Genomic DNA, 27,167 nt, shown 5'->3' on the forward strand with positions numbered 1-27,167 from the left:
ACAAGCCTGGGCTGAACTTCTCATAGGCAATGCTAAATGAGATTTCTTGACCAGTTCCCACACCAGTTCCCACCCAGTGCACTTCCAGCAACAGCATCTACTTCTTACAAAACTGTTCTTGGAAGCCGTCCCACTAAAACAGGTATGATATTTATTTCCATTCAAAATCCCAGTTCCTGGAGGAAAAGTACAGGGAGGTTTATTGTGAAGGGAGGGGGAAGGAGAACTTCCTTAAAATGCTACGTACAAACACATCTAATTCCAATGCCCGGAAATAGGAACAGAAAGCACCTCTTGTGGATCTAAACAAGAAGTGACTAATGTCCTTCTAATGACTATCAAGAGACCTTAGTTGCTCCGTCTCTCTCTGTCTGCAAATACTAAGTTCAGGTTTTTCAAACACTCAGTCTTCATAGGATGTACCACAATAAACCTCACCATGATAAACAGGTGATACAAAAAACAGTCGCATCTCAACCATTTAGAAACCAGACAGACCAGACTTTGAAATTTGGCTCTGATACTTGTTTTTTTTTTTTCCATGAGCCTTAGTGGCCTTAGAAAGAAAGTATTCCTTAAATAATTAAAAATGGGGTGAGAATCCTGGTGCTGGTAACTCATACCTGTAATCCCAGCTACTCAGGAGGCTAGGACCTGAGTATCAAAGTTTGAAGCCAGCCTGGCCAAGAAATTGTGACACTCTTAACTCCAATTAATATTCATATATGTGTATATGCATGTATATATGTATATGTGCATGTATATATATATAACTACACAAATATATATGCATGTGTATATATGAATATAAAATTTCATTTCTTTCTTTTTCATTACTAGGATTTATAGTCAGAGCCTTGAACTTGCTTTGGAAGAGCTCTACCATTTGAGCTACAACTCACCCTAACAAGTAATTATAAACGGAAGCAAGACAAGCAGAAATTCTTTGTTTATGATTTTTAATGACAAGAGAATCCAAAATGCAATACATCATAAAATCATTCACACTATTACATACTTCAAAAGCAAAATATCTGGATTTGTGATTCTGTCTCCCATATGACTCCTCAAAAGTTAATTCCTTGAGAAATTAAAAGTCAAAATTCAAGTCGTTTGAACAGTAGAATTAGCAGATGAGAAAGTGGCTTCTAATAAAAATGGACAACTATACTCACAAAAGCAAATATGATATATGCCTCTAGCCCTTCTTCCTCTTCCTGCTGACTCAAACTAGGGAAACATTTCATAAAATAAACTAATTTAAAAGCTAGTTTTGGCAGTCCTTCCTCTAGAACCTATTTTCTTAAAGTAGTTCTTTCAGAAAAAGAGTGGAGAAAGGTTCCTGATCTACGTTTATTAACAGCTGCTAGAAACTGGGTGTGGAGGTATACACCTATAATCCCAGCACAAGGGAGGCTGGGGTAGGGGGAGTTTGAGTTTCTGGTCAGCCTGGGTTACACAGAAAAATATTGTCTTAAAAAAAAAGTTAGCTAAAAAGACAAAAGGGCTGGGCGCTGGTGGCTCACACCTGTAATCCTAGCTACTCAGGAGGCTGAGATCTGAGGATTGCAGTTCAAAGCCAGCCCCGGTAGGAAAGTCCATGAGACTTTTTTCTCCAATTATCCACTAGAAAACCAGAAGTGACCTTGTGGCTCAAGAAGTAGAGCGCTCGCCTTGAGCTAGAGAGCTGAGGGACAGTGCCCAAGCCCAGAGTTCAAGCCCCACGACCGACCCTCCCAAAAAAAAGACAAAAGGAGGGTAGGCTGATGGGGAGGGGGTGTTAATGGTAGAGCTTTGCCTAGCAAATTAAAACCCCTATACCATAAAAAAAAAACAGCCAAAGGTGGGTAGTTTAAAGAAATTGGCCTCCTTAATTTGTCATAGAAATTTTATATAATATTCTCTTTTTCCTAGATTTTAAGGGGGAGGGAAATAATGTAAATTAAAAGTCTAACATGAAAAAAAATGAACAAACAATTAAAACAGATTGGTGGAAAAGAGAGAATCATGCTGACCATGCTTCCCCCCCACCCCCAGGACTTAGCAGGTTACTGCTCTAAATACTGCAGCTTTCTCAGTTCACACAAGACATTTTTGTTTGAATTCTAAAATGTGCTTTCCAAATAAATAGAAAAGCCCCTGAGACCCAACTATTATTTCCTATTTCCGGATCAAAACAAAACACTAATTTTCCAGATGATTAAAAAAAATTGTGAGTCCCAAACAGCAAAAGTTTAATCAACAATTCTTACCTGGGCACACAAGACTGAATATTGGATTTGGTTTAACAGAGATTAGGCACAGGCAACTCAATACAGACAACAAAGATGACTCGTCACTTCTCCAAGGATGTATCTTTCAGTGATCCTGATGAGTGCGCTCTTCTTGGTAGTCCTTCAACGTTTCATTCATTTTTCCTTTGTGACATCTGAAACATCACATACAACATCTGGCACTGAGGGAAAAAAAATAGAAGACACACAATCAACCCAACCAAGGAGAAAAAGATGAGTTCATACTATCTTAATCTTGGCACCGAGCTCAGGCTTGAAATCACTTGGTGAAGAAGTCTTTTCCCCTAGATTCCCAAGTTTTAAGGGGGACATAGAGTAAGGTGAAGTTCGTACTTGTGTGATCTTGGGCAAGTTGTCTAATCTCTTTATATACCAAAATGATGACACTCTGCATAGTACTTATTGTATGGAGTCAGTACAATCCTTGGTGCATGTTAAATGTGCCAGAACTGGCTGGGTATGACTGAGCTGAACTGCTAAATGTGTTTTAACCTATAGTATTGTAGAATACAAATATTAGGGAAGCATGGAAGGAGTCAAATATGCAACTGAGGATGCTCTACATTTCTCATCCTCAAGAAACTCAGGCTAGGCTGGCACTGGTAACTCATGCTTGTAATCCTAGCTATTCAGGAGGCTGAGATCTAAGGATCACAATTCAAAGCTAGAATGGGACGGAAAAATTTATGAGACTCTTATCTCCAATTACAACCAACAAAGCTGGAAATGGAGCTGTGGCTCAAGTGGTAGAGTGCTAACCTTGAGCAAAAAAAGCTCAAGGACAGTGCCCAGCCTTAGGTCTGGCACAAAAAGATGGGAAGGAAGGAAAGAAGGAGGGAGGGAGGGAGGGAGGGAGGGAGGGAAGGAAGGAAGGAAGGAGGGGAAGGAAGGAGGGGAAGAAAGGAGGGGAGAGAGAGAGGGAGAGGGAGGAGGGAGGGTGGGAGGAAGGAAAGAAGGGGCAAGAGTTTCAAGGAGGTGGCAGTGTGAGCCCATCCTTGGATGTGCATTCCCAGTAGTGTATGCCAGACATGGGCAATCTGCTCACACACCCAGTAAAGGGCTGTGGCATAAAAGCAGTCGTTTTGAGCTAGGTGCTGCTGGTGACTGGGTCCTGGATCAGAATCCCCCTACCTGTGCCTACCAAGAAGCCGCCATTGCAGGCACCTAGATAGATGTCGTGAAAGCCTTTTGCTCAGACTGGCCTAAAATTGCAAAATCTTCCACTCTCTACTTCCTGAGTAGTTGAGGTTACTTGTGTGAGCACTATTATGGGGTTATTTTCTTATCTTTTCTCAGTCTTCTCATATTAGTGACCACCTATTAGCTGGTTCTGAGTTTTATGGAACTGACTTTACCCACGCTAAAATTCAATGCAATTATGTGGGCTGTGTTCTGTATAACAATCTAATAAAAGCTTAGATGACTATTTTCTCTACAGCCAAAGAAAAGTGGTCCGGAATCCATCCTTTAATCTACCAAGCGGAACGTTCTAAAGTAAAAGCCAACAGAATATGTGATCACCCACCCAGCTGTTTTCTTGATCCAAGTATGGTGGATCGTATCTATAATCTCAGCTATGAAACAGGCGTAGGCTGCAGAATCATGGCCTGAAGCAAAAACATAAGACCTTACCCAAAAGAATAACTAAGGCAAAATGGGTTGAGGCATAGCTCAAGTGTTAGAATGTCTCCTTAGCTCTGAGTTCAAATACCAAGACTACCAAAAAGAAAACACTGTGTAGTCTTTGAAGCCACACTAACCAGACCCATATTATCGTTCATCCAGTTACTGGCCATGTCATCTTGAGCAAGGTATCTAACCTCTCTGTGGCTTGGTTTATTCTATGTGTAAAATGGAACTAATATTAGTACCTATCTTCATGGGCTGTTGTAAAAATTAAATATTAACTGACCTCATATTTAATTAGTATCAAATGATGAGTGTTATAATATTAAATGATGGGTGTTATCAACAAGATGGCAGATCAGGAGTTCTCTGGCATCATTCTCATCCACAGAAATCCTACTTGTAACCAACTACAAGAAAGAGTACTATTTGGAAGAAGGAGCTATTATTCTAAACTTACGCAGAAAAAAAATGAGAGAAAACCCTAAGAAATTATGAAATTCTACAATATTTCCCACTATTTTCCCACACACCTAAATTCCAGACTTGCCTTTTTATCATAGAATATTCATTGATAAGAAATCTCTACTAGCCATATGCCAGTGTCTCACACCTATAATACAAGTTACACAGAAGGCTAAGAGCTGAGGATCAAGGTTTGAAACTACCCTGGGGAGAAAAGTTCGAGAGGCTCTGTCTTTAATTAACCAGCAAAAATGGCTGTGGTGGGGGCATGACTCAAGTAGTAAAGCACCAGCTGCGGGTAAAAAAGCCAAGCCAGAGCTGGAAGCCCCAAGTAAAAGCCAAAATACTTGAACTTTGTGCCCCAGCACAGAAAAAGAGAAAAGAAAGAAAGAAATCTTTAGTAAGTAGCAGTCATAACAGAGTCAAGTGATGCAAAAATCAGAAACAGGGCAAGGATGGGCAGGCAGGTTCTGTTCGGGGCATGCATTCAGTGTGTGCGATTGGAAGGTGAAATAAGACTCCTCGTATTACACTAAAAGCTCAGAGAAAGGTAATAATTGACAAGGATAGGTCTCTAATCTCAGGATGGTTTCATCCTAGAAGAAGAGACTTGTTATAAACAATAACCATCATCATCATCATCATCACCATCATTACCATCATCACACTCTATGGAAGAGAAGTATAGGGGGCTAAAGGATTTGTAAAAGAAGGAAGGGAGTGTCACAGAAAGTCACAGAGCAGAGGGAAAAACAGAAGTCACTGGGGAACTGACTTGGAGGTATGGTTCAAATGGTTGAGCACCAGCCCTGAGCAAATGAGAGTATGTGCATGAGAGTGAGCCACAACGCCAGACCCTGAACTTGTGCTTTAAAAAAAAAAAAACACATGAAACAACATGAACAATAAAGAAATTAAGAAGCAGTTACCCAAGCAGAGCCGGGAAGAAGTGTTTCAGACAAAGAAAGCACATTTGCCAAGGTCCCACGCAGAAAATGACTTAAGATCAAGGAGATAAAAGAAATAGAAGTATATTAAGATACAGGGAAGATTGGGGCGAGGGATCAGAGGGCCAGCAGACAAATGTACTATCACTATTTGACTGAGTGAAGAATGCTCTTAGGTCTCCTCCATCCCTCCTGTCCCCTGAAACTTCTCATCCCTTCATTGAGAGCAGGAAAGAAAAAAACATATTAGCAAACCAAAAGAAATATTTAACCTGCTTACTTACATAAGACAGCAGTTAAAAATATCTCTGTTCATGTACTAGACATTTATCCAGAGGGCAGCTTGATCTTTCAAAGTCATAAGTTCCTTCAGACATATGATCTTCCTATAACAAAACATATCCAGAAAGTATATTATGCATGACACACTGAAGACCAGTAATGCATGATTTTTGCATGGAAGAGATATGTGTTTAATATATTATATAGTAATATATTATTATACATTACATAATTATATATTAAGTATTTAATATTGTATATTATGTTTTATATTATGCTTTATACTATATATTATATATCCATATACATATATGTGGAATTAATTATGTGTGTAATTTCCTTCCTTCCTTTCCTCTTTTCTTCCTTCCTTCCCTTCCTTCTTTCCTGTCTTCCTCGTTCTCTTCTCTTTCTCTCTCTTACCCTTTCCTCTCTCTTACTCTTTTTCTCCCTCCTTCCCTCCTCCCCATCTTAAAAGGATTTCTTTACTTGAAAATGTTAGGAGGTAAAGAAGATGACTTCCAATAGGATGTAAAGCAATCCACTTTGGTTGTGGTCATTACTATTCATTTGTAAGTGTCATCCTATCAATCTGGCATATGCCCAGTATTTAATAAGTTACCCAATTCACCTAAATGACACAGTGAACTCCAGCAACTGAGGGCATTGTGGACCTTTCATTTGAATTCTTTTGAATTCAATTAAAAGCCATTTAGCTGTGGAGACACAAAGTACCAAGTGTATGTACGTAGGGATCAGAAATAACGCCCACTCTCGTGTAAAAAGTCAAATTAAACCACCTGGTACAATTTTAGGATAATGTTCTTCTGTGCTATAGCTTTACACAGACCACACACACAATGCTATTCTTCGGTCCACTGGGATTCTACTGCATAGAGGAAAGGAAATATGCTATAGGCTAGTTAGACTATCTTCTCTCATTCCTTAGAAAGGAGGCCACCCCAGAACCTCTGCTTGGTGAATCCTGTGCACAAACGGAGCCTCACACATTTAGGTTTTTCTCTTTCTCCCTGACTTTCAACCATTCCAATATCGTGACCATAAACTCTCAGGAAACCATATGTTTCTTTTGGGGGGGGCGGGTCCGGTCGTGGGACCTGAACTCTGGGCCTGGGCACTGTCCCTCAACTCTTCAGCTCAAGGCTAGCACTCTACCACTTGAGCCACAATGCCACTTCCAGCTTTTTTTTTTCTTTTTGCTTATGTGGTGCTGAGGAATCGAACCCAGGGCCTCATGCATGCAAGGCAAGTGCTCTACCACTGAGCCACCTTCCCAGCCCCGAAACCATATATTTCTGAGGTTATCATCTGATAAACATCAGACTCCCCCCACTAGCCTGCAAGTTTCTGTTCCTACCACTTCACTAAAGAGTTAATTTTATCAGAACCCCTAACCTTCAGGTGATGCTGAGCTCTGTGCGACATGAGAAGACTGCAGACCCTCTCATGGATCTTCTTCCACGTGGAGTGAGAACTGCAATGAAACCTGTCCAACAGGGTAAAAAGAAGTGGAGCATTATGCTGCAAATGAAAAGATGCCAGTGTAGAATGCATAAATATAAGGGTTAATACTTAAAAGTTAATGATCAGACAGAACAGCAAGATATGAAATAGTACATATTGCATGGTTTCAATGCCTTTATTAAACTATGTATAAGGAAAGCACAAGGCTAGAACCAAGATGTTAAAAGTGACTTGTGTTTAAGTGTGTGGCTGCCAATGTTTCTTGTTTTGGACTTTACTGTGGCTTTCAGATTTCACTAATAAATCCTACTTCTACAGTTACATTGTTAATCCTCAAATGTTCCATATCAAATTTAATCTCAGTTCTTTTCTATTGCTGGGATTTTATTTTATATCTAATTTTATTGTAGGCTATCTTGATCCTAAACTGAATCCTTTGAGTGTATATGTGTTTGTATGTGTGTGCGTGCACATACACACGTGTGCATGGGCGTGCATGTGTGCCCAATCCCAGTCTCTGCTCTTAAGAAGTCCTCTGCACCCTTAGGGCTCAGTTCAACTGTTGGTTTCTGAGGGATGTCCTTCCTGTAGAGATCAGCTGACCTTCATACACACGTGGGGTTTCCCATACACCTCCACCACGGTCACAGTTCTTCTGCATGGACATTGCATCTTGATCTGACTTATGTCTGTCTTTACTCTTAGACTGAAATTGAACTGACTCTTTAGTTAATAGCTCATTCCAGGGTACTGCAGGAACTGAGTACTACTATAGGTTTGTTTTTGGTTTTGTTCTTAATATTGCTCGAGTGGTGAATTTATTCATTCCTATTGGAGATGTGGGGAATATAAAATCCTAAATACTGAGCTATAATTAAGCTAAAATTGTGCATAGTATGTCAATCATGAAAGGTACTGTTTTCTAAAACATTCCACAAAGAATTTTAGCAATTCACATAAAAATCATCTCCTACTAATGTGTAATCAACATTGGAAATGACAGGAGCGACTGGGAATCTGGTGAGTGTTAGAGTCCCTCTGCTAATGCCCACTCTTGCAGTTGCTCCTCTGTGGCCTCCCCTTACACCCTGTAACAAGCAAATACCTGTGGTTTCCAGGGCGACCGGACCAAGAATTCAGACCAAGGACTGAATACCCAAATCCATTACCCACCCAGGAAATCAACTCAAAGCAAATAAGCACACACCCTGAGCAATCACTCTCATGTTTAAGAAAGGACTACATGTATAATTTCTGTATTCCTCTAAATATCTTTAAGAACTGAAATATTTTAGAAATATTAATATAGCAGGTAAAAATAAGCCAAGTACTGGTAGCTCACATCTGTAATCCTGGCTACTGAAGAAGCTGAGATCTGAGGATTGTAGTTTGAAGCCAGCCCCAGGCAGGAAATTCTATGAGACTCTTCTTTCCAATTAACCACTCCAAAACCAGAGGTTTAACTGTGGTTTAAAGCAGTATAGTGCTAGTCTTGAGCAGAAAGCTCAGGGACAGTGTCCAGGTGCTGAGTTCAAGATCCAAGACTGACTAAAAAAATCTATTCTACATTTGAAAATCATTATATGAGACTGATTAATCAGCACAGGAGAAGCGTCCTGTGTTTATCACAGCCTTCCCTCTGTAAGTCATCTTCTCTCCATGCAGAAGGAAGGGCAAAGATATGTGCTGAAGGCATATGGTGCTCTCCAGATGCCAAAGAGAATGGCAAATTCAAGAGTGCTCTTCCCTCCTCTAGAACTTGCCTTTGTTATGTGCTAGTTAAAGGGCTGTGCATATCTTCTATTAAAACCTTGGGTTATTCTCATTCCAAAATGTCTCCCCACTTACTCCTGTGACCTCAGCCCTTATTGCCTTATTATTAATCTAGCAAACTCTTAAGGGGTGTTTCTGGTGCACCCTGGTGATGTGGACAGAAAGGTACTGGTCCTGATGGTGTTGGTGGGAAGTGAACAGTCACGTGTAGACAAAGAGCTAGTGACCTAATGTTCCAGACATTTGCCTTTGTGCTACTTCCTTCAAAAAGGATGATATTGTACCATTCATAAGGGAATGGAAAGACTTGGAAAAACTTGGCATTAATCGAAATAAGTCAGACCCAGAGAAAAATAGATTGCATGGTTTCCTTCATTTGTGGAGGTAGAATGTACCTAAAAATCTACAAGTAAACACATGAGATGGTTTTAAAAAATACACTGGGACATGATAAATTCTACAAGTTACACACAGTGAGACCAAAGGAGGCTATTCTTAGGAGAGGATCACAAAGGCTCAATGCATCTGATCATACAAAATAATATTTATCAAAATGAACTCCAGGAAATGGAAGCAAGAAGATTTTTTTTCTTGTTTGCTGATTTTGTTTTGTTTTCCTCTTGTTTATCTGTCTTTGGGAGGGTAAGAGGGAAGCACAGAAATGGAGGGATAACAGTAGACACTGCTAAAAATGAACTATACCACTAATGGATAGAGATAGGAGGGAAAAACTGGGAGCGAATAAGGGAAGGGGTGACATTGTCCAAAAAGACATGTACTCATTACCTGACTTATGTAACTGTAACCCTTCTGTATATCACCTTTATAACAACAATTTAAACATGCATGGGGAAAAAGAGAAAATCAACAGGAAATGGAGTCTTCCCTAAGCTCAGGAAAGGCATTTACTGCTGCTCCTCCGAAGTTAAGGTTAACTGTCTTGAGCTACTCAGGACTTTCCTAGAATGCAGAACTTTTTTGGGACCAAAACCAGGGCAGTCATGGGCAAACTGGATGTTCTTTCTGCCGACATGTTATTCTTTGTCATTATGAGTTAGGGGCACACTAGATTTGCTGCCATCATCGAAGATGGCTGATGAAACTCTAGCTTGTAATCTCACCTTCCTGAAGTTGTCTCTGGGCCAATTTTTGTTATAAAACATTCATAAACTTCCCACTGCCTTGAAAAAGAAGCTCAAACTCCTCAGCTTACTTTCCACGGACCCAAAAGTGCTGGCACCACTATTTCCCAAAAGTCATCTCTAATTGCTAGAAGCTCACTTGGGCCCTTGCTTTCTTACTTCCCATCTGTCTCTTCAACTAACTCTGTCACAAACCAATCCCACCCGTGCAGGGCTCAAATGAAAATGTCACCCCCCTCCAAAAAAATTCACTACAAGTGCCATCTTCCTTATTACCATTCACAAAGCTCTGCCTGTTGAAAGTTCTTCATATACTTTTTTATATACATTTTTTAAGTTGAACTAGAAGTCAGAGATGAGGGGAAACTCATTCATAGTTAATAATTCCATCCCAGGCTTGACAGATTGATTGTCAGTCCTGTCTTAGATTCTATACACTCTATTCCTATCCCAATGGATTTTTAAATTTCATTTTGCTTTCTTTTTGATATGTTAATTATATATGGGGGTTTTGTTGTAATATTTCCATTGTAATATTTCCATATTTCCATATGGGCATAGAATATACTTTGATCAAAATCACTTCCTCTATCCAGCTGATTTTGACTCATAACCCTGAGGCAATTCTTGTGTTATACAGAGGTGAAAATGGCCTTCTGTATACAGACACTCATAAAAGGCTGGCTGAATGAAGGGATGAACCATCCAACATATTTATGAGAAGCTGGGCCTTCCCAAGCCACCTTGCTGGCAGGATTAATTTCCTCCTTCACTGTCTTCCCCTGTACTCGGCATACTGCTTTTAAGTGCACACTGCAATCAGTCTCACATTTGGCTGATGTGTGAGCCACTGGAAAGCAGAAATGTGTCATATCACAGACGCTGCACATAAATAGTTGCTTAATAACTGTGTACTCAATTCAATCCATCACAAAAGCCTGCTTCACTGATTCTAAGGAGTTTGGAAAATGTATATATAACTATGTGTACAAAAGCCCCACTTCTAGCAACAGAGAAGCCCAGTATGGCTGAAATGTTATGGATCTCTGGTCATCATGCTCCTTTTAAAGATGAGGAAACTGGGGTAAATAATTGTGAGATCACCCAGCACTGAAAGCCAAGATAATTGGCACCGGAACCCAGCTCTCTTGATCACTACCAGCTGATAGTTTGTCTCACTCTCAGTTTAAGACTAATTTTGGAGAAGTCGCTGAGTCCAGGATAACTTCTTCCACTATGCCAACTTAGCCAGAGGTGAATAGATGCCAGGTAGAGAGAAAGGTGTGAATGTGTTTCTGATCACTTGTCTCTGTACACTAAAACTGATTAGTTAATAATTCATTTTTCCCCATAACAAGGGAAAAAAACTGGTGACATAACCAGGCTTTCTTCCTGACAGACCCCCAAGGCACTCCTGACGGAAGGGGACAGGGAGCTGGGTACTGACCTTTCTTGAAAAGGCTGATCCACGGGGCTGGAGGATCTGGAGTATGGGGAGGTAGCCAGTGAGGTTTTTCGGTGGAAATCAACATCTCCTTGGTTTCTGAGTGAGAACATATCCCATTTACTTGACTCTACAGATGACTGTGAGTCTTTCTTTAAAACAATCCGTTCATCTGGCTCTCTAATAACCTGAGTGACAAAAGGCATTATTCTTTAGTTGCAGTTTAGGTTTTTGTTTGCTTCATTTAAAGAGAAGGGGGAGTAGTACATGGAAGAGAATTGAGGTAAGAAGATAATATACTAAACCCCAACGCTTGCCTGCAAATAAAAGTGGGACAGCAAGGAGTCGAGGCTCATTTATTTAGTATATCTTAATAAGCCAAAATAACTGATTTCCAAGAACCGGGATTATTGACTCTGGGAAATAAACAATGTTTAAAGCCAGAAGCCAGCTTGTAATTCTAGCTACTCCGGAGGCTGAGATCTGAAGATTGTGGTTCCAAGCCAACAAGGGCAAGAAAGTCTGTGAGACTCATCACCAATTAACTACCTCCAAAAGCCAGAAGTGAAGCTGTGGCTCAAATGGTAAAGCACTACTCAGGGACAGCACCCAGGCCCTGAGTTCAAGCCCCAGGACCTGCATTTTTTAAAAAAAGAATTTTTGAACGAAATGTTTAAGTGCTATGGCATAAGAAACATAGTATATTCAGCTTTCTTTGCTTCAGTCTATTTTCATGTATAAGGGGAGAACAGGCAATAAAAATCACTACTGATAAAGTAAGCATTGGGGTCTTTGCACCCTCCTTGGTTATTCATCCTGCAAATGAAAAGAGGGAAGCAAACTCAGAAACCCCAAAGGTTACCATAGGGACTAGTCACCTCTAGTTAAATTAAAGCAACTCTTCATACATAGTACTAAGTAATGATATCCTTTCCACTGCTGACTACAAAATCACAATGACTGACATAAGATAGCTGGAAATAAATCATTTTACAAATGCTACATCTCAAATTACCTTTACGTTCGTTGCAAAGCTGTCAAGAGAAGAAGCTAGAAGAGAGAGGAACAGGTGTTTGACTCGTTATTTCCACTTCACCCCATGATTACTGTTACATCTATGCCATCATAGTACAAAAACAAAAACTTATGACCGTGAATGAATTATTAAAGAACTCTAATATTCCCTTGTAAATCCCACTGTTCCACTTTTCAATCTCCCTTGAGTCACTCAACTTCCATTTATGAGATTTTTCTGTCCTTGGGGTCAATAATGATATCATTTAGTGACAGCATGTATGGAAAAGCAAAACTAGCAAAGCACATGTTCAGGGCCCTTTTCGCGGGTTCAACCAGAAAACAGGTGCCCAGAGCTCGAATGAAATGGATGTGTATCCCCCCAAAAACTTCCCCTGCTACTCTCTTTGGTTTCTGTGGAATCCCTATTTGTTTCAGGAGCTCTTGAATATACCTATCAAGGCAAATATGAATGTTAAACTGAAATAATTCATGCATCAAAGCATAATGCAGCAATAACAGAACTCATTCTGATTATACTACATTATTGTGAAAAGTAAGTAGTCCTAAAGCTAGAGAATGGAGAGGATGGTTAGGAAGTGTGTAGTAAATATGCATAGAGAAACCTGAGATGAACTTGGATTTCTTCGGGTTGTAGAAAAAAAAAAAACCTTTGAAATGAGTACCTATAAGGCAATGTTTGTGTGATAGGGAGTTACAGGAACTTTTTCTGGACTTCTGATTCCTCTATATTACTGGTAGTAAAAAGGAAGCCATAAAAGGGTCTTAGGAGCCAGAAATTAGAGGCTGTAGGTCTGAGGCCTCTGGGCAAAGTTAGTAAGCCTCTGTCTCAATCAGTAGCTGGGCATGGTGGCACATGACTACCATGCCAGGCACGGAGGCTTGTAGTCCAGGCTAGCCTAGTCATAAATGTGGGATGTTATCTCAAAATACAAGCAAACAAGGCTAGGGTTGGCTCAAGTAGTAGAGCACCTGCCTAGTAAAGCCCTGAGTTCAAAGTACAATCCACCAAAAAGAAGAAACTAAAGAAAGAGAAAGAAGGGAAGGGGAAGGAAGGGAAGGAAAGGTCTTAAAAGCCTGGTAATTAACTTTCTGGCCACACTGAGTTAGTAGGAATCTATTGAGCACATTTCGCTTCAATCATTCTGGCTTCCCAGTTACCTTTGACCTACAGTAACACCATAACCTGAGAATCCTGGAGAAATAAGGCTCACAGTTTCCAGGATCCTGTGTGTCTCCTTAAAGGGAAAGATGGTAAGTATAGTACACTAGTTCCCATAGGAAATATAACAAGAAACTCCAGTACCTCTTCTCATTGGAAACAGAAAGTCTGAAAATTTAGATTTTCTCTGAGACGTCAACAAATGATGCTCCAAATTATCTTCACCAAAGGGGTTTGCACTGTCCACCTTAAAGTAAAGAAATAAGACTTAATGCACAGTAGCTTGTATTATTTTTTCCTTGTTACCCATGGTGCCTTTCTTCTTCTCAGTCACTCATTGTGCAGCTTAGAAATAGAGAAGGTTAGAAAATAACCTCAATCACAGTTTCCAAACATGTTATGTGATATACCCAATAAGAGAAATGGTCCCTCTAGCTTCACTTAGATTTCCCTAAGGCTAGTACATAGAAATATAGGCTAAATGTGAGCAGAAAGAATTAAAGTTGGATGGAAATTATAATAGCTGGTACAGATGACGTGCAAAGAGCCAGCCAAAGCTTTACTTTACCATCTTTTAAAATAGGACAAAGCATGAAGTTCTTAAACTGTACAAACAGGGCTGGCTTCCGCAGCTCCTTTGCTGAGAGCAAGGGACTTCACAAAGTAATATTCCTGTCTTCTATGCCCTTCCAGTCTAAGCGCCTATTTTCTTTTTTTTTCCCTGGTTGTGGGCTTGAACTCTGGGCCTGGGTGCTATCCCTCAGCTCTGCAACTCAAGCTAAGTGCTCTACCACTTGAGCCACAGCACTACCTGCAGTTTTCTGGTCGTTTATTGGAGATAATAGTTTCATGGACTTTCCACTTTCCTGCCCACGCTGGCTTTGACCCATGATCCTCAGATCTCAGCCTCCTGAGTAGCTAGGATTATAGGTATGAGACACCAGTGCCCGGCCTCTTTTTTTAATGTACTGGAGCTTGAACTCACACATTGTCACACTTCCATTTCTGGCTTTTTTTCCTGGTTCATTGGAAGTATGAGTCTCATAAAAATGAATCTCATACTTCAACCTTCAGATCTCAGCCTCTTATCAGCTAGGATTATGATGTGAGCCACCAGCACCTGACCTGAGTGTCTATATTCCTGAGGGGAAAAAAAAAGAATAGGTAACTATTATTTTCCTTAAGGTGACAGATCCCATTTTCCCAAAGAAAGATTGGGACTAATGACATGATGTGTAAACAGGTTAAAATAATACAAAAGGAATGCCAGGTGCCAGTAGCTGACACCTGTAATCTTAGCTACTCAGGAGGCTGAGATCTAAGGATTGCAGTTTGAAGCCAGCTGAGACAGAAAGTACAAGAGACTCTTATCTTCATTTAACTACAAAAGGCTCAAAGTGGTGCTGTGGCTCAAGTGGTAGAGTGCTAGGCTTGAGCAAAAAAGCTCAAGGACAGGGACCAGACCCTGAGTCCAAGCCCTAGGACCAGAAAAAAGGAGGAGGAGGAGGAGCAGGAGAAAGAGGAAGAGGAGGAGGAAGAAGAGAGAGAAGGAGAGAAGAGAGAAAGAAAGAGAGAGAGGAGAGAAAGAGAGAGGAAACAAAGAAGAAAGAAAGACAGAGAGAGAAAGAAAGAAAGAGAGAGAAAGAAAAAGGAAGAAATGAAAGAAAGAAAGAAAGAGGGCTGGGAAGGTGGCTCAGTGGTAGAGCGCTTGCCTTGCATGCCTGAGGCCCTGGGTTCGATTCCTCAGCACCACATAAGCAAAAAAAGAAAAAAGCCGGAAGTGGCGCTGTGGCTCAAGTGGTAGAGCGCTAGCCTTGAGCTGAAGAGCTGAGGGACAGCGTCCAGGCCCAGAGTTCAGGCCCCACGACCGGACCCAAAAAAAAAAAAAAAAGAAAGAAAGAGAAAGAAAGAAAGGAAGGAAGGAAGGAAGGAAGAAAGGAAGGAAGGAAGGGGATTTACTCTAGAATTGCTGTAACACAAAGTTTCTGGAATTCTAATTTTTTTTGCTTATTCCTGCTGTTTTTAGTATCAATAAAGCAGTTTAAAAAGTGTTTCTTCCCCTTCAAGAAATAGAGTGATGTAGATTTAAAGTATTTATAGCATCAGATTCTCTGAGAGTTAATGTTTTACTCAGGGAAATGTCACATACCAAGAAATCTGGCTAGATGAAAGAATTAATATGTAAAATCACTTATAAAAGAGCTTGGCATACTGAAAAAGCTATATGAAAATTTGTCAAATGGTATAAATATGAAGCCAGAAAACAAACCATACTTTTGAGGCTATTTAGACCAAAATGGCATTGACTAAAGTTGTAACTTACAAAATATAAAGGGGATAGAATAAATCATACCATCCAATAATCTCAAACTAACATTACTTTTATGGAAGTACATTTAGATTGGCTGATAGATTATCTATAGTTAGACTACCAAGAAGACAGCTGTTTTTTATTTCTACATCTATAAATAGATAATATGTGTAGACAGGGAAGCTATCCAGTAGTTTCTAACAAGCTACATTATTTTTACCTACAAACCAACAGCTTCACACGTAACCATCTCAGCAGCATTTGACTTCGAGACTGTACAAAACATGCAAACACCACCACTGGTGGTGTTAAATCAAAATAGCAAGTCAACAAACAGTAATAGAGACATTCTAGAGAGTGAATTTATTAATTGGAATGGTATTGATGAAGAGTATAAAATAATACAAAAAAAACTCCCAAAGTAATGTTGCTAAACTGCAATCAATTAGGAAGATAATCTATATACACGGTGTTTTCAACTTTGTGGGGAAGCAATGAAGTCTATGAATTTTTTTAAAAAAGTGAAGGAGAATCCATCAAATTAAGCTAAATAATAAATTTTAATATGCTGATGAGTCCTAGGGGTAATTTTTTTCCATGAACTTTTCTATATTTTCCATTGCTTTCATGGCACAGTAGTATGGGTGATTAAATTTACCCACTATTTCCTGCAGGCTAAAAATAAGGTGACTTTAATTAAGGCTTCTAAGTGTACACATCCTGGCCCCTTCAAGAAACATTCTCTGCTCTGCAAAGTATGCCCATTGAACCCCAATCTCGTTAAGAAAACAGACACTGGCTAGGTGTTGGTTCAGACCTATAATCCTAGAAACTTAGGAGGCTGAGATCTGAAGATCACAGTTCCAAGCCAGCCCAGGCAAGAAAGTCCATGAGACTCTTAACCCCAATTAACCACCAAAAAGCAAGAAGTGGAGCTATGGCTCAAATGGTAGAGCTCCAATACTGCGTGAAAACACTCAGAGACAGCATCCCAATACCAGCATAGAAGAAGAGAATAAAAATTTTAAAAACTACTGGGTTGAGAACATGGCTTAGTGGTAGAGTGCTTGCCTAGCATGCATGAAGCCCTGGGTTCGATTCCTCAGCACCACATAAACAAAAAACACCTGGAAGTGGTGCTGTGGTTCAAGTGGTAGCTAGCTTTGAGAAAAAGCAGCTCAGGGACAGTGCCCAGGACCTGAGTTCAAGCCCCAGGACTGGCAAACAAACAAACAACTAGAGCCATGCTTTTAAACTAATAAAGCTTCAGTTTCAGATTAATGACCCAGAGCAAGCCAGTCAATGTTAGACAACATGGATTCTTCTGAAAATGACAAGTAACCATACATAGCTACCCTCCTTACTGATAACAATAAAAATAATTTAAGCATGATGGGTGACATTTACTGAGTAAATTTGCTGTATGAGATGCCTTTATTAAGTTAGATATTAGTTTAGATACCTTTATTAGTTTCCTGAAAAGGCTCTAGGAAATGAAGCTAACTTAACTGTAGTGTTAGTCAAATTGAAATCCCTCTGACCCCTTTGTTTTGTTATAGCTCAATGTTCTATTCTCCCACCAAGGCAAAGTACTCTTTTTAAAAATTTTTTGTATGTTTCTTATTATAAAAATACTGTACAGAGGGGTTACAGTTACATGAGTAAGGTAATAAATACATTTCCTAATGAGTATATTACTTCCTCCTTTGTTTTTCCCCTTCCATCCCTTCCTTCCCCACCTCCCCAACTCCTCCCCCTCCCCCCCAAAGTTGTAAAATTTGTTTTCAACATAGTGTCTTGTACATCTCATTGTTACAATGGGTCAACCTGTATCCTTATTTAAGCATTTTGTTATTTCCCTTCCCCTCCTCAATTTAGAAAAATGTTTACACAAGATGCAAGGCACCGGAATCAAATACAGTAAAAACAGGGGTTATACCGTGAGGGAAGAACATACAAAAGAAACAAAAAAAATCACTTAGGACATTATAAATACATTAAAAACAATAGCAAGAAAGAAAAAAACCACTTGTGTCCCTGCCTTGGGATTCATTTCGCTTAGCATCATCTTACATGGTCATATGTACATAGCTTTTGACCTTTTCTGCTTGTCCTAGACATATACCAGTTATTGAAAATAAGGGAAACCATGGGACCTGTGTTTCTTTGGGCCTGGCTTACTTCAGTTAATATAATTTTTTCCAATTCTTTCCATTTCCTAATAAATGGGGCGATGTCATTCTTTCTGATTGAGGCATAGAATTACAGTGTGTGTGTGTGTGTGAGAGAGAGAGAGAGAGAGAGAGAGAGAGATTTTCTTGATCCATTCATCTACTGAGGGGCCTCTGGGTTGGTTCCATATGCAAAGTACTCAAAACAAGCAAACAAACAAAAACTTTAGACTTACATGTCTAACCACAAATGGAGGTTTTCTATCTTCAGGGAATCTGAAGTGATTGCCAAAGTCCAATTGAGTCGGCTGCTCCAGGAGGAAACGCCTGGTGAAATATGGAGAGGGTGCCCGGGACTGCATGCCTTTACGTAGTCTGTCATGATTCTTCTTTGATTTCTTCTTTTTATTCTTTAAGGGGGGTATCTGTCCATATGAGTTAGATGAAGGCTTTTGTGGGTTATATTCTTCATCCTGAAGTAAAAAAGAAAGTTGGTTCTTAAGCTTGTTTATTTGGCAGTGTTGGGGATTGTACCCTAGTATCCAGGGCCTTGAGCACAGGAGGAAGACTTTCTACCACTGAGTTACATCCCCAGAAGATTTTGTTTTATTTGTTTCCATTCTGGGGCTTGAACTCAGAGCCTGGGCATCATCCTTGAGCTTCTTTTGCTCAATGCTAATGCTCTACCACTTGAACTACAGCCCCAGTTTGTTCTGAATAGTTTATTGGAGATAAGAGTCTCTTGGACTTTGTTATCTGTGTCTATGATCCTCAGATCTCAGCCTTCTGAGCAGTTAGGATTATAGGCATGAACTACCAGTGCCCTGCCCTAGAATGTTTTTAATACAAAAATGGAGGAGGAGGAGGAGGAAGTGGAGGAAGAGGAGGAGAAGATTTAATTAAAATGTAACTGTATTTAGTTGAACTTTTAAAAATGGAAGCAGAAGATCTACCTGTCATGAATTTAAGGAACAGCATTTTTCTAGTTAATATTCTCCCAATTTAACATCACTAGTAGCTCTCTGTGTCAGTGGCCCACACCTGTAATACTAGCTTCTTAGGAGGTGGAGATTCAGAAGACTGTGGCCTGAAGCCATCCTGGGCAGACACTTGAGATTCCATGTCAATCAATAACTGGGCATGGTGGTAAATGCTTTTCATTCTAGCTATGTAAGAAGCATAGATAGGCCTGCATATACCCTGGAGACCCTCTATATAATGAACACCAGGTGCTGGTGACTCCTGCCTGTACTCCTAAGTACTCAAGAGGCTGAGCTCTAAGAACTGTGATTGACTGAGAGCCTATGTGGGAAAGTCCAGTGAGATTGTAATCTACAATTAACTACCCAAAAGCCAGGGGGAAAAATGTTGTGGCTCAAGGGGTAGACAGCTAGCCTTGAGCAAAATAGCAAGTGGTCTAGTTAATAGGGTTCCCCCACTCCTTTTTTTTTTCTTTTTTGTGCCTGTCCTTGGTGCTGGAACTCAGGGCCTGGGCACTGTCTCTGAGATTTTTGCTCAAGGCTGTAGCTCTATCACTTGAGCCACAGCTCCACTGCCAGCTTTTGGGTGATTAATTGCTTTGATACCAAAATAAATATAGTAGGACATTAACACAAGATTCACACAGTAGAATAGGAACGAAAAATGGATTTAGAAATTGTCCAGAACATATTATAAACAAATTAGAGCATGGAGGATGTAGATCAGGAGAATCTAAATAGCAGCCTGTGCCTTTCTTAATATTAATCACTGTTCTGTCGTTGTGTGAGTTATTATACCAAGAGATTTGATAGACTTGTAAAGATGAATGCTCCTCTTCATTCAGCTCCCCTGGCCCACATTTTTTCAACATATTTTTCCAAGACCACAGGTACAGGTGAGATAAGAGATAATGTTTTGTTTCACTTCTTAATTTCATTCTACCCTACAGGAGCTTCACAATTTAACTCATCCCTTTCTCCCTCTACAAAGTACTTAAATGACTACAGAATTGTATATATTAAGGAGAAAAAAATAAAGCAAAGAAACCCAGTGAAAAGAAATTGAGAGTCACAATGAGATGGAAGGTGTTTCACATGGATGCCCTAAGATCTTTAGAGTTTTATCAAAGACGGAGCACAAATGCAAATTATCATCCTAGGGGAAGAGGGAGAAGAAAATGAGTAAAGCCACAAGAGTTAACAAGGACACTTCCATCAAAAACATGATTTTTTAGCATCTGAATCACCGTGCTCTAGCAGCTACATGCCACACAAAATATATGCCAAACACTCATCACTCTATGTGACTAAACACTAATGTCACTCCAATATGGCCAAGGATGAGCAAGTGATGTAAATACCAAAAATTCAAACCTAGCAAAGCGTTTCTCCGTTTCTACTTTTCCTGTTGCATAGACATTTTGAACTGAGTTCTGGGTTAAAAAAGAAAGAAAGAAAAAAAACCTTTACATTTTTAGTGAGAATGCTATGATTTCGATCACTATTTTCTGACGATACTTACAAGAAATCTGTTTCTATGAGGAAATACACATTCTCGGATGGCTGTCCTTGTAGAAAATTCTAGTTTGGGAGCAATGCCCTACAAAGAAAACAGCATATAAGAGAACATATAATATTACTGGAAATAATTCTTTGTCCATCTCATCCTAACTTACAATTAGCCAAGAACCTCATTGTTCTCCTGTGTAGATGCTATATCTGCATATATGATGTAAAATATATCTGGAATTAATGGCTTAAAAGATAAAGCATATATTATATTCTAAATGCAGGCCCAAGTACTTTGACTATATCAACTGTTAACACAACCCCATGAAGTAAGTTCTTATACAATCTCTACTTGTTGGTGGGTAAATGAGGACAAAGGTCAAGATTGTTGTCCACCTAGCAATGACAAAGCTGATAAACTGAGGCCAGGCATTCTGATTGCAGTATCCAGTCTGCTAGTGACTCTACTTAAAACACAGGATATAGAATGGCATGCAGTTATCCCTGTTTTTATATTAACTATGAGTGCTTATCAGATCGATTTCCAAAGTCTTCATTTTGTTTTATTAACTGACACCTCTATATTTTTTTGCTTAGTATCCTACTAGCTAAAACATTATTAAGATAACTAATGAGGTAAATTTAAAAAAAAAAACAACAGTGAAATACAAAAGAAAAGTCCCATTATAGTGGAAGAAATATTGATGAATTGACAAATTCAGAGACGATAAAGCAAAAGGTTTGCTTGACCTACATAGGCCATTCATTCTACTTCCTACAATATTAATAAAAGGAAATAGAATAGTGGACCAAAATAGAGAGAAAGAGCATCAGGCAGTGTGACTCAGTATAAACCACGAAGCATCAGAATCTCACTCCATCACTCACACTATGACCCTCAGGATGTTTCTGAAAACCCCTCTCCCAGCTTCCCATATGCAAGAGGGGAAAAGATCAGGGCTATCTTGCAAAGAGAAGGGAGGATGAGAAAGATAATCCATTCTCTAATAAAACCACAATAAGCATCAGCTCTTTTTCAAACCTTGGTAACTGTTTATTTTGCTTTATGGAATAGTTTGGAGAACTGGAGCCCCTCTATGTTTTCATGAATTGTTTAAAAGAGTTTGATTAATAAATGGTAAGAACTGATACTTTGTAAGACAAGCTCATGTCAGGAGGAGGAAGGTTAAAAAAGAGGATGAAGGATAAATATGGTCCACAAAGTTGGGTTTGCATGTGTTGAAACAGAACAATGAAACCTCATGAGTTTGTTTTAAGAAGGGCAAGTGGGAGAGGAGGAAAAATGGAAAGATGCGGATGAATGAAATACATATTCACAGGTGTGGAAGTATCATCATGAGATATTCTTTGTACAACTACCTTGTGCTAATGATAAAAAAAGAACTGATACTTTATATCTAATGCATAAGGCTATTTCAAGATATTTTTAAGCTTTCTCTGAGAATAACAGAATTTATAAATAACTATAAACACATCTTCCTATAAGGTCTTCCATTTGTGCCCATAAAATCAAACAATTCACTTAAGAAAATATAAGAAAGTGTTTCACTTTGCTTTGATTCTTAGCCAGAAACCAGTTCCATGTTTGAAAATAGCTTCTACTAAAAAGAGAATTTGGGAAAGCCAAAGTTAATAGCAAGTTTCCCCAGGATAGTTCTTATACATTTTTATTTCCTCTTAGATTCTGGTAAATAATACTCCAGTAACTCAAAATCATAAAAATAAGCATATCACAGATATATTGATATGAATTATACATGATGGCGATGTTGGAGAAAAAATAGTTTCAGTCATATCCACTAAAACCTCAAAGATAGGAGGGTTTAAAGATATAGATAGGAGTTGGGAATGTGGCTTAGTGGTAGACTGCTTGCCTAGCATGCATGAAGCCCTGAGTTCAATTCCTCAGTACCACATAAACAGAAAAAGCTGGAAGTGGCGCTGTAGCTCAAGTGGTAGAATGCTAACCTTGAGTAAAAGAAGCTTAGGGAGCGGAGACCCTGAGTTGAAGCCCAGGACTGGCAAAAAGCAAAAGAGAGGTGGGGGGAGGGAGGGAGGGAGGGAGGGAAAGAAAGAGATACTAGGAATTCTAATTAGGCAAACCTTTAATGAATGTTTGCTGTTTGAAGTATTAGAAGCTCTATAATCACAACCACCAAAAAATAGAGGAGGGGAGAATAGAGGGAAAGGAAATGGAGGGAAGTAGGGAGGGAAAATGTTAGGGTTTCTGCTTAGACAAGATCAAGATGAATATTTTGATTAGTAACCAAATATTTGCTGCATCTTCTACAGTTCTTCAAGAATATTTGTTTACTGGGCCTCTACTAGTTTCTTCGCTGCTACATGGAGACTAAAATATCTGCCATGGCTACCTTTAGAATTATAGGAGGAAAACATCATACATAAAAAAGTTGAAGGCCATAGCTGGACACCAGTGGCTCACACCTATAATGCTAGCTTTTCTGGAGGCTGAGATCTGAGGAATACAGTTTGAAATCAGCCTGGGCAGCAAAGTCCATTAGACTCTTACCACCAATGTAATTAACTACCAGAAAAGCCAGAAGTGGAGCTGTATCTTACATAGGACTGTGCAGTTCTTGAGAAAAGAAAAAAAAAATGTTCAGAGACAGTCCAGGCCCTGAGTTCAAGCCTCAGAACCAGTACCAAAAACTAAAACAAAACAAAATAAAAACTGAAGGCACAAAATAAATGAGACATCTCTCATTACCAACACTGCTATAACTAAACAAATAAATCTGTAGTTAAGAGAAACATGAAAAACAATAAGCATAAATATTTTTATAACCATGTGACGTGAATATGGTAAATGACTTAGCCTCATCATATAATCAGACTTCAACCCCTCAGATCAATGGTTGAAATCAGTACAATCTGGTAATTTATGCCAAGTTGTTCTAAATAGAACTGGGGTACTAAGCAAGAAGACGCTGTCGATCCAGCATCAATCCTGTCAGGAATGAAAAGCTCATGTCTCAAGAATTTCTCTCCTAATCACTTACTGGGAATCCTATAGCCGTCTTCATGAGTAACTCCCTATGTATTCCTGGGTGTAAAGGTCTCAGCTTAGGTTCAGGGAAAAGAAAATCTCGTGTGTTTTCCTCATAGTAGGCCAATTCTGCCCATGCTGAGAAAAAAGAGAAAGACAAAAAAAAAAAAGCATAAGTACAGGTATTCTACCCTCCCCCAGTTTAGCTAAATAAATGATGGCACTCTGAAAACTAGACATTTTGAACCCAGCAGTGGTCACTCAAGAGGTAAATAAGTTCTACTTTTGATCTCATGGGTAATTTGGAAGAGCCTCTCAAGTCCTAATGGATTTGATAAGTTTGAAGGTCGCTCCACAAAATGGAACTAAGAAGACAATCTGTCATTGAATCCATCCATCCATCCATTGGCTCACCCATTCATCCATCCACCCACCCATCCACCAATCTCTTCTTGTCTTCAGCAAATGTTTGTCAGTGACAAACCTTGAGCCAGGTCCTGGAGATAGACCTGTTCACACAAAGTTCACATAAGAGGTTAATGTGTCAGTGATTCTGAGGTGCTAACAGTCCAGAGAATGGCTAGACTTGTGTTCTCACCGCAGGATATTTTGGACAGCTTGTGAGAACATTTCATGAGCAGAAGTCAGAGGGACTATGGTATCCTGCAGAACGCCCGCTCTAGAGTGAGTATGAAATTATCACAACCACCAGCTGAGCAAGTCTCATGGGCCAAGAGCGGTAGCTGAAAGAAGTCAGTGTTCTGAATAGGCTCATGGCCTACACAGTGACATCATCATGCCAGCAATGAAAAACTTCTCGTGGCCAAAAAAGGAAACAAGTGAGCCTTTCAGAAACATAATCATTTTTAATAACATCAGTTTGAGAATAGTATTCATACAGCGTATCATTCACTATAGGCTTCCAACCGAGGCTCTTACAGACGAGAAAATCGAGAGACACTTGTCATGGCAAAGCAGGAATTCAAAACCCAGATCATCTTCTGGGCCCAGTGACTCACACTTGTAATCTAGTCTTCTCAAGAGGTTGAGATGGGAGGATCCCATCAGTTTGAAGCCAGATCAGGAAGGTAAGTCAAGACTCTATCTCCAATTAACCAGAGGGTAGAATAAGAAAGCTAAGCTTGAAGGTATGGTTCAAGTAGAGCACCAGCCATGAGCAGAAAATTGAGCGAGAGCATGAGGCCTTGAGTTTAAGTCCTAGTACTAGTACACACAAAAAAAATATTAAAAAATAACAAATAAAAATTACATCACTGGAGAGTTTTTTCCTTGCTGAGGTCTAGAGAGTATTAATTATCTAAGTATAAAACCAAGCCCTGGTTAAGTGCATAAATTCCCAATAAAAGATGATTTTGCAGATTTTGCAGTTGTACTGAATATATATAACTTACTGAAAGAGAAGGTATTGACTGAGAAGACTCATAATTTTTTAAAAGATGGGGGGGGCGGAGCCCTGATCTCACAGTCCAACAGTATTACACTGCCCCCTTGTGTCCATAATTTTTTCCACTATTGTAAACTGAAAAACCTGATCTCCCCAAAAGCAAATCATTATAGCAGTGAAGTCAGCTATCTGCAAACCTGAATAAAATTACACTTTTGCCGCTAAGTTACTGGTTAAACGTCTTCTGACTGTAAATGTGTCTGAAAGCAACATGGAAAAAAAATCAAGCAATAATGTACTTCCTGTAGCAAAATGAAAAGGTAAATCAACCAAAGAAAATGTGGGTCCCTGAGCATTTAACTGTAGCCCATGCGACCCCCTTCATGCTGCCCACATGCACTTTGAGCAAATCATTTTTACCCAATTAGTATCAAGGACCAGTGGGTCCTGAGAACTCACTGAGTCTGTGTGCCTAGCATCACTAACACTACACCAGTTGTCAAAGATGTCACAACTGTCACTTGACTGTGTGCCAAGGACACCCTCAAGAATGTATGTTGACACATTCAAGAAGGTAGGTTTAAAAATACATATATATTAGGACACTGAAAGATGCATGGACGAAGGCCTGAATACTAGAGGGAGGGAACAGATGAACAGAGCAGAGAGGAAAACAAATTACTCAAAATACTCAAGATATTTAGAGTCCTGTATAATTTATCATATCCAAGTGTAATTTTTCAGTCTTTTACCACCCATTGTGTTTACTTGTAGATTTATAGGCACTGATTACAAATGAGGGAAAACATGAAAACTATGTTTCTTTGGGTCTGGCTTACTTTGCTTAGTATGATTTTTTCCAAGTCTTTCCATTTCCTTATGAATGGGGCAGTATCATTCTTTCTGATGGGAGCATAGAATTCTATTCACATTTTCTTGATTCATTTGTCCACTGAGGGACATTTGGGTTGATTCTATATCTTGACTAGAATAAGCAATGCTTTAAGAAACATGGTTGTGCTGGTAGCTTTAATGTGGCCTGGTTTGTGGTCAATTGGAAGAAGTGGGATTTCTGGGTCATAGGGAGGCTCTATGTTTAGTCTGTTGAGGAACTCCATGCTGCTTTCCAGAGTGGTTGAACAAGTTTATATTCCCTCTAACAGTGTAATAGGGGCCACATCCCCACCACCATCTGTTATTATAGTTTTCTTGATAATGGCCATTCATACTGGGGTTAGGTGGAATCTCAATGTTGTTTTGATTTGCCTTTCTTTTATGTCCAAGGATGCTGAATATCTCTTCGTGTGTCTATTGGCCATTCATACTTCTGAGAAGTCTCTCTTTAAGTCCTTGGCCCATTTATTAATTGAGTTGTTGTTTGAAGATTTGTTTTCTTTTTTGGGGGGTGAGTTTTTGAGCTCTAAGTGTATTTTAGAGATGAGTGAGACCAAAGGAAGATATTCTTAGGAGAGGATCACAAAGGCTCAATAGCTATTTGCATATGATCATGTAAAATGTTTATCAAAACGAACGGAAACAAGAGGGTTTTTATTTACTTTTTGTGATTTTTGTTTTGTTTTTCCCCTTTTGTCGCTGTTTTTTTTTAAATTTCTGTACCCTTTGTCTTGTATGTAAGTTTATCTGTTTTGGAGAGGGGAAGCATAGAAATGGTAAGACAAAGGGTGAACTAATTCAGCAAGGACATTCACTAGACACTATGTTGAAAATGAATCTTAAACAACTTGAGGGGGAGGGGGTTCGGTAGGGAAAAATTGAGAAAAAAATGAAGAGGTGACAGTGTTCGAAAATAAATGTACTCAGGACCTGACCTATGTAACTGTAACCCCTCTGACCATCACCTTTACAATAAAAATAAATTTTAAAAAATACTCTGTAAACATGTTATGAAAATGGAACATAGAAACTTGACAAGACTGGTTTGGAAAGTGTGAGAGAGGAAGGAGAATGATAGAGGGATGATTGAAAAAATAAAATAAAATCTTGCCAGGTCCACACCTGTAATCCTAGCTACTCAGGAGGCTGAGACCTAGGGATCTTCATTCAAAGGCAGCCCAGAGGCAGGAATAATTGTGAGACTCTTATCTTAAATT

At 39.4% G+C, this 27,167-nt stretch overlaps 1 protein-coding gene across 1 annotated transcript in view; it reads right to left on the bottom strand.

Annotated features, from left to right (window-relative positions):
* Positions 1-2,099: 2,099 nt before the first annotated feature.
* Spata6l (spermatogenesis associated 6-like) overlaps positions 2,100-27,167 on the bottom strand; it is a 33,095-nt gene continuing 8,027 nt past the window's right edge. Inside the window, exons 5-13 of the mRNA XM_013018411.1 lie at positions 23,665-23,789; positions 20,637-20,714; positions 18,371-18,607; positions 13,797-13,899; positions 12,471-12,505; positions 11,459-11,643; positions 7,028-7,118; positions 5,617-5,718; positions 2,100-2,455 (exon numbers count right to left, since the gene is read on the bottom strand). Coding sequence (XP_012873865.1) covers positions 5,629-5,718; positions 7,028-7,118; positions 11,459-11,643; positions 12,471-12,505; positions 13,797-13,899; positions 18,371-18,607; positions 20,637-20,714; positions 23,665-23,789 — 944 coding nt within the window. The 3' untranslated portion in view covers positions 2,100-2,455; positions 5,617-5,628. The remainder of the gene's footprint in view (positions 2,456-5,616; positions 5,719-7,027; positions 7,119-11,458; positions 11,644-12,470; positions 12,506-13,796; positions 13,900-18,370; positions 18,608-20,636; positions 20,715-23,664; positions 23,790-27,167) is intronic.

The sequence above is a fragment of the Dipodomys ordii genome, unplaced genomic scaffold (genome assembly GCF_000151885.1).
Source record: "Dipodomys ordii isolate 6190 unplaced genomic scaffold, Dord_2.0 Scaffold40, whole genome shotgun sequence".
Taxonomy (NCBI): Eukaryota; Metazoa; Chordata; class Mammalia; order Rodentia; family Heteromyidae; genus Dipodomys; species Dipodomys ordii.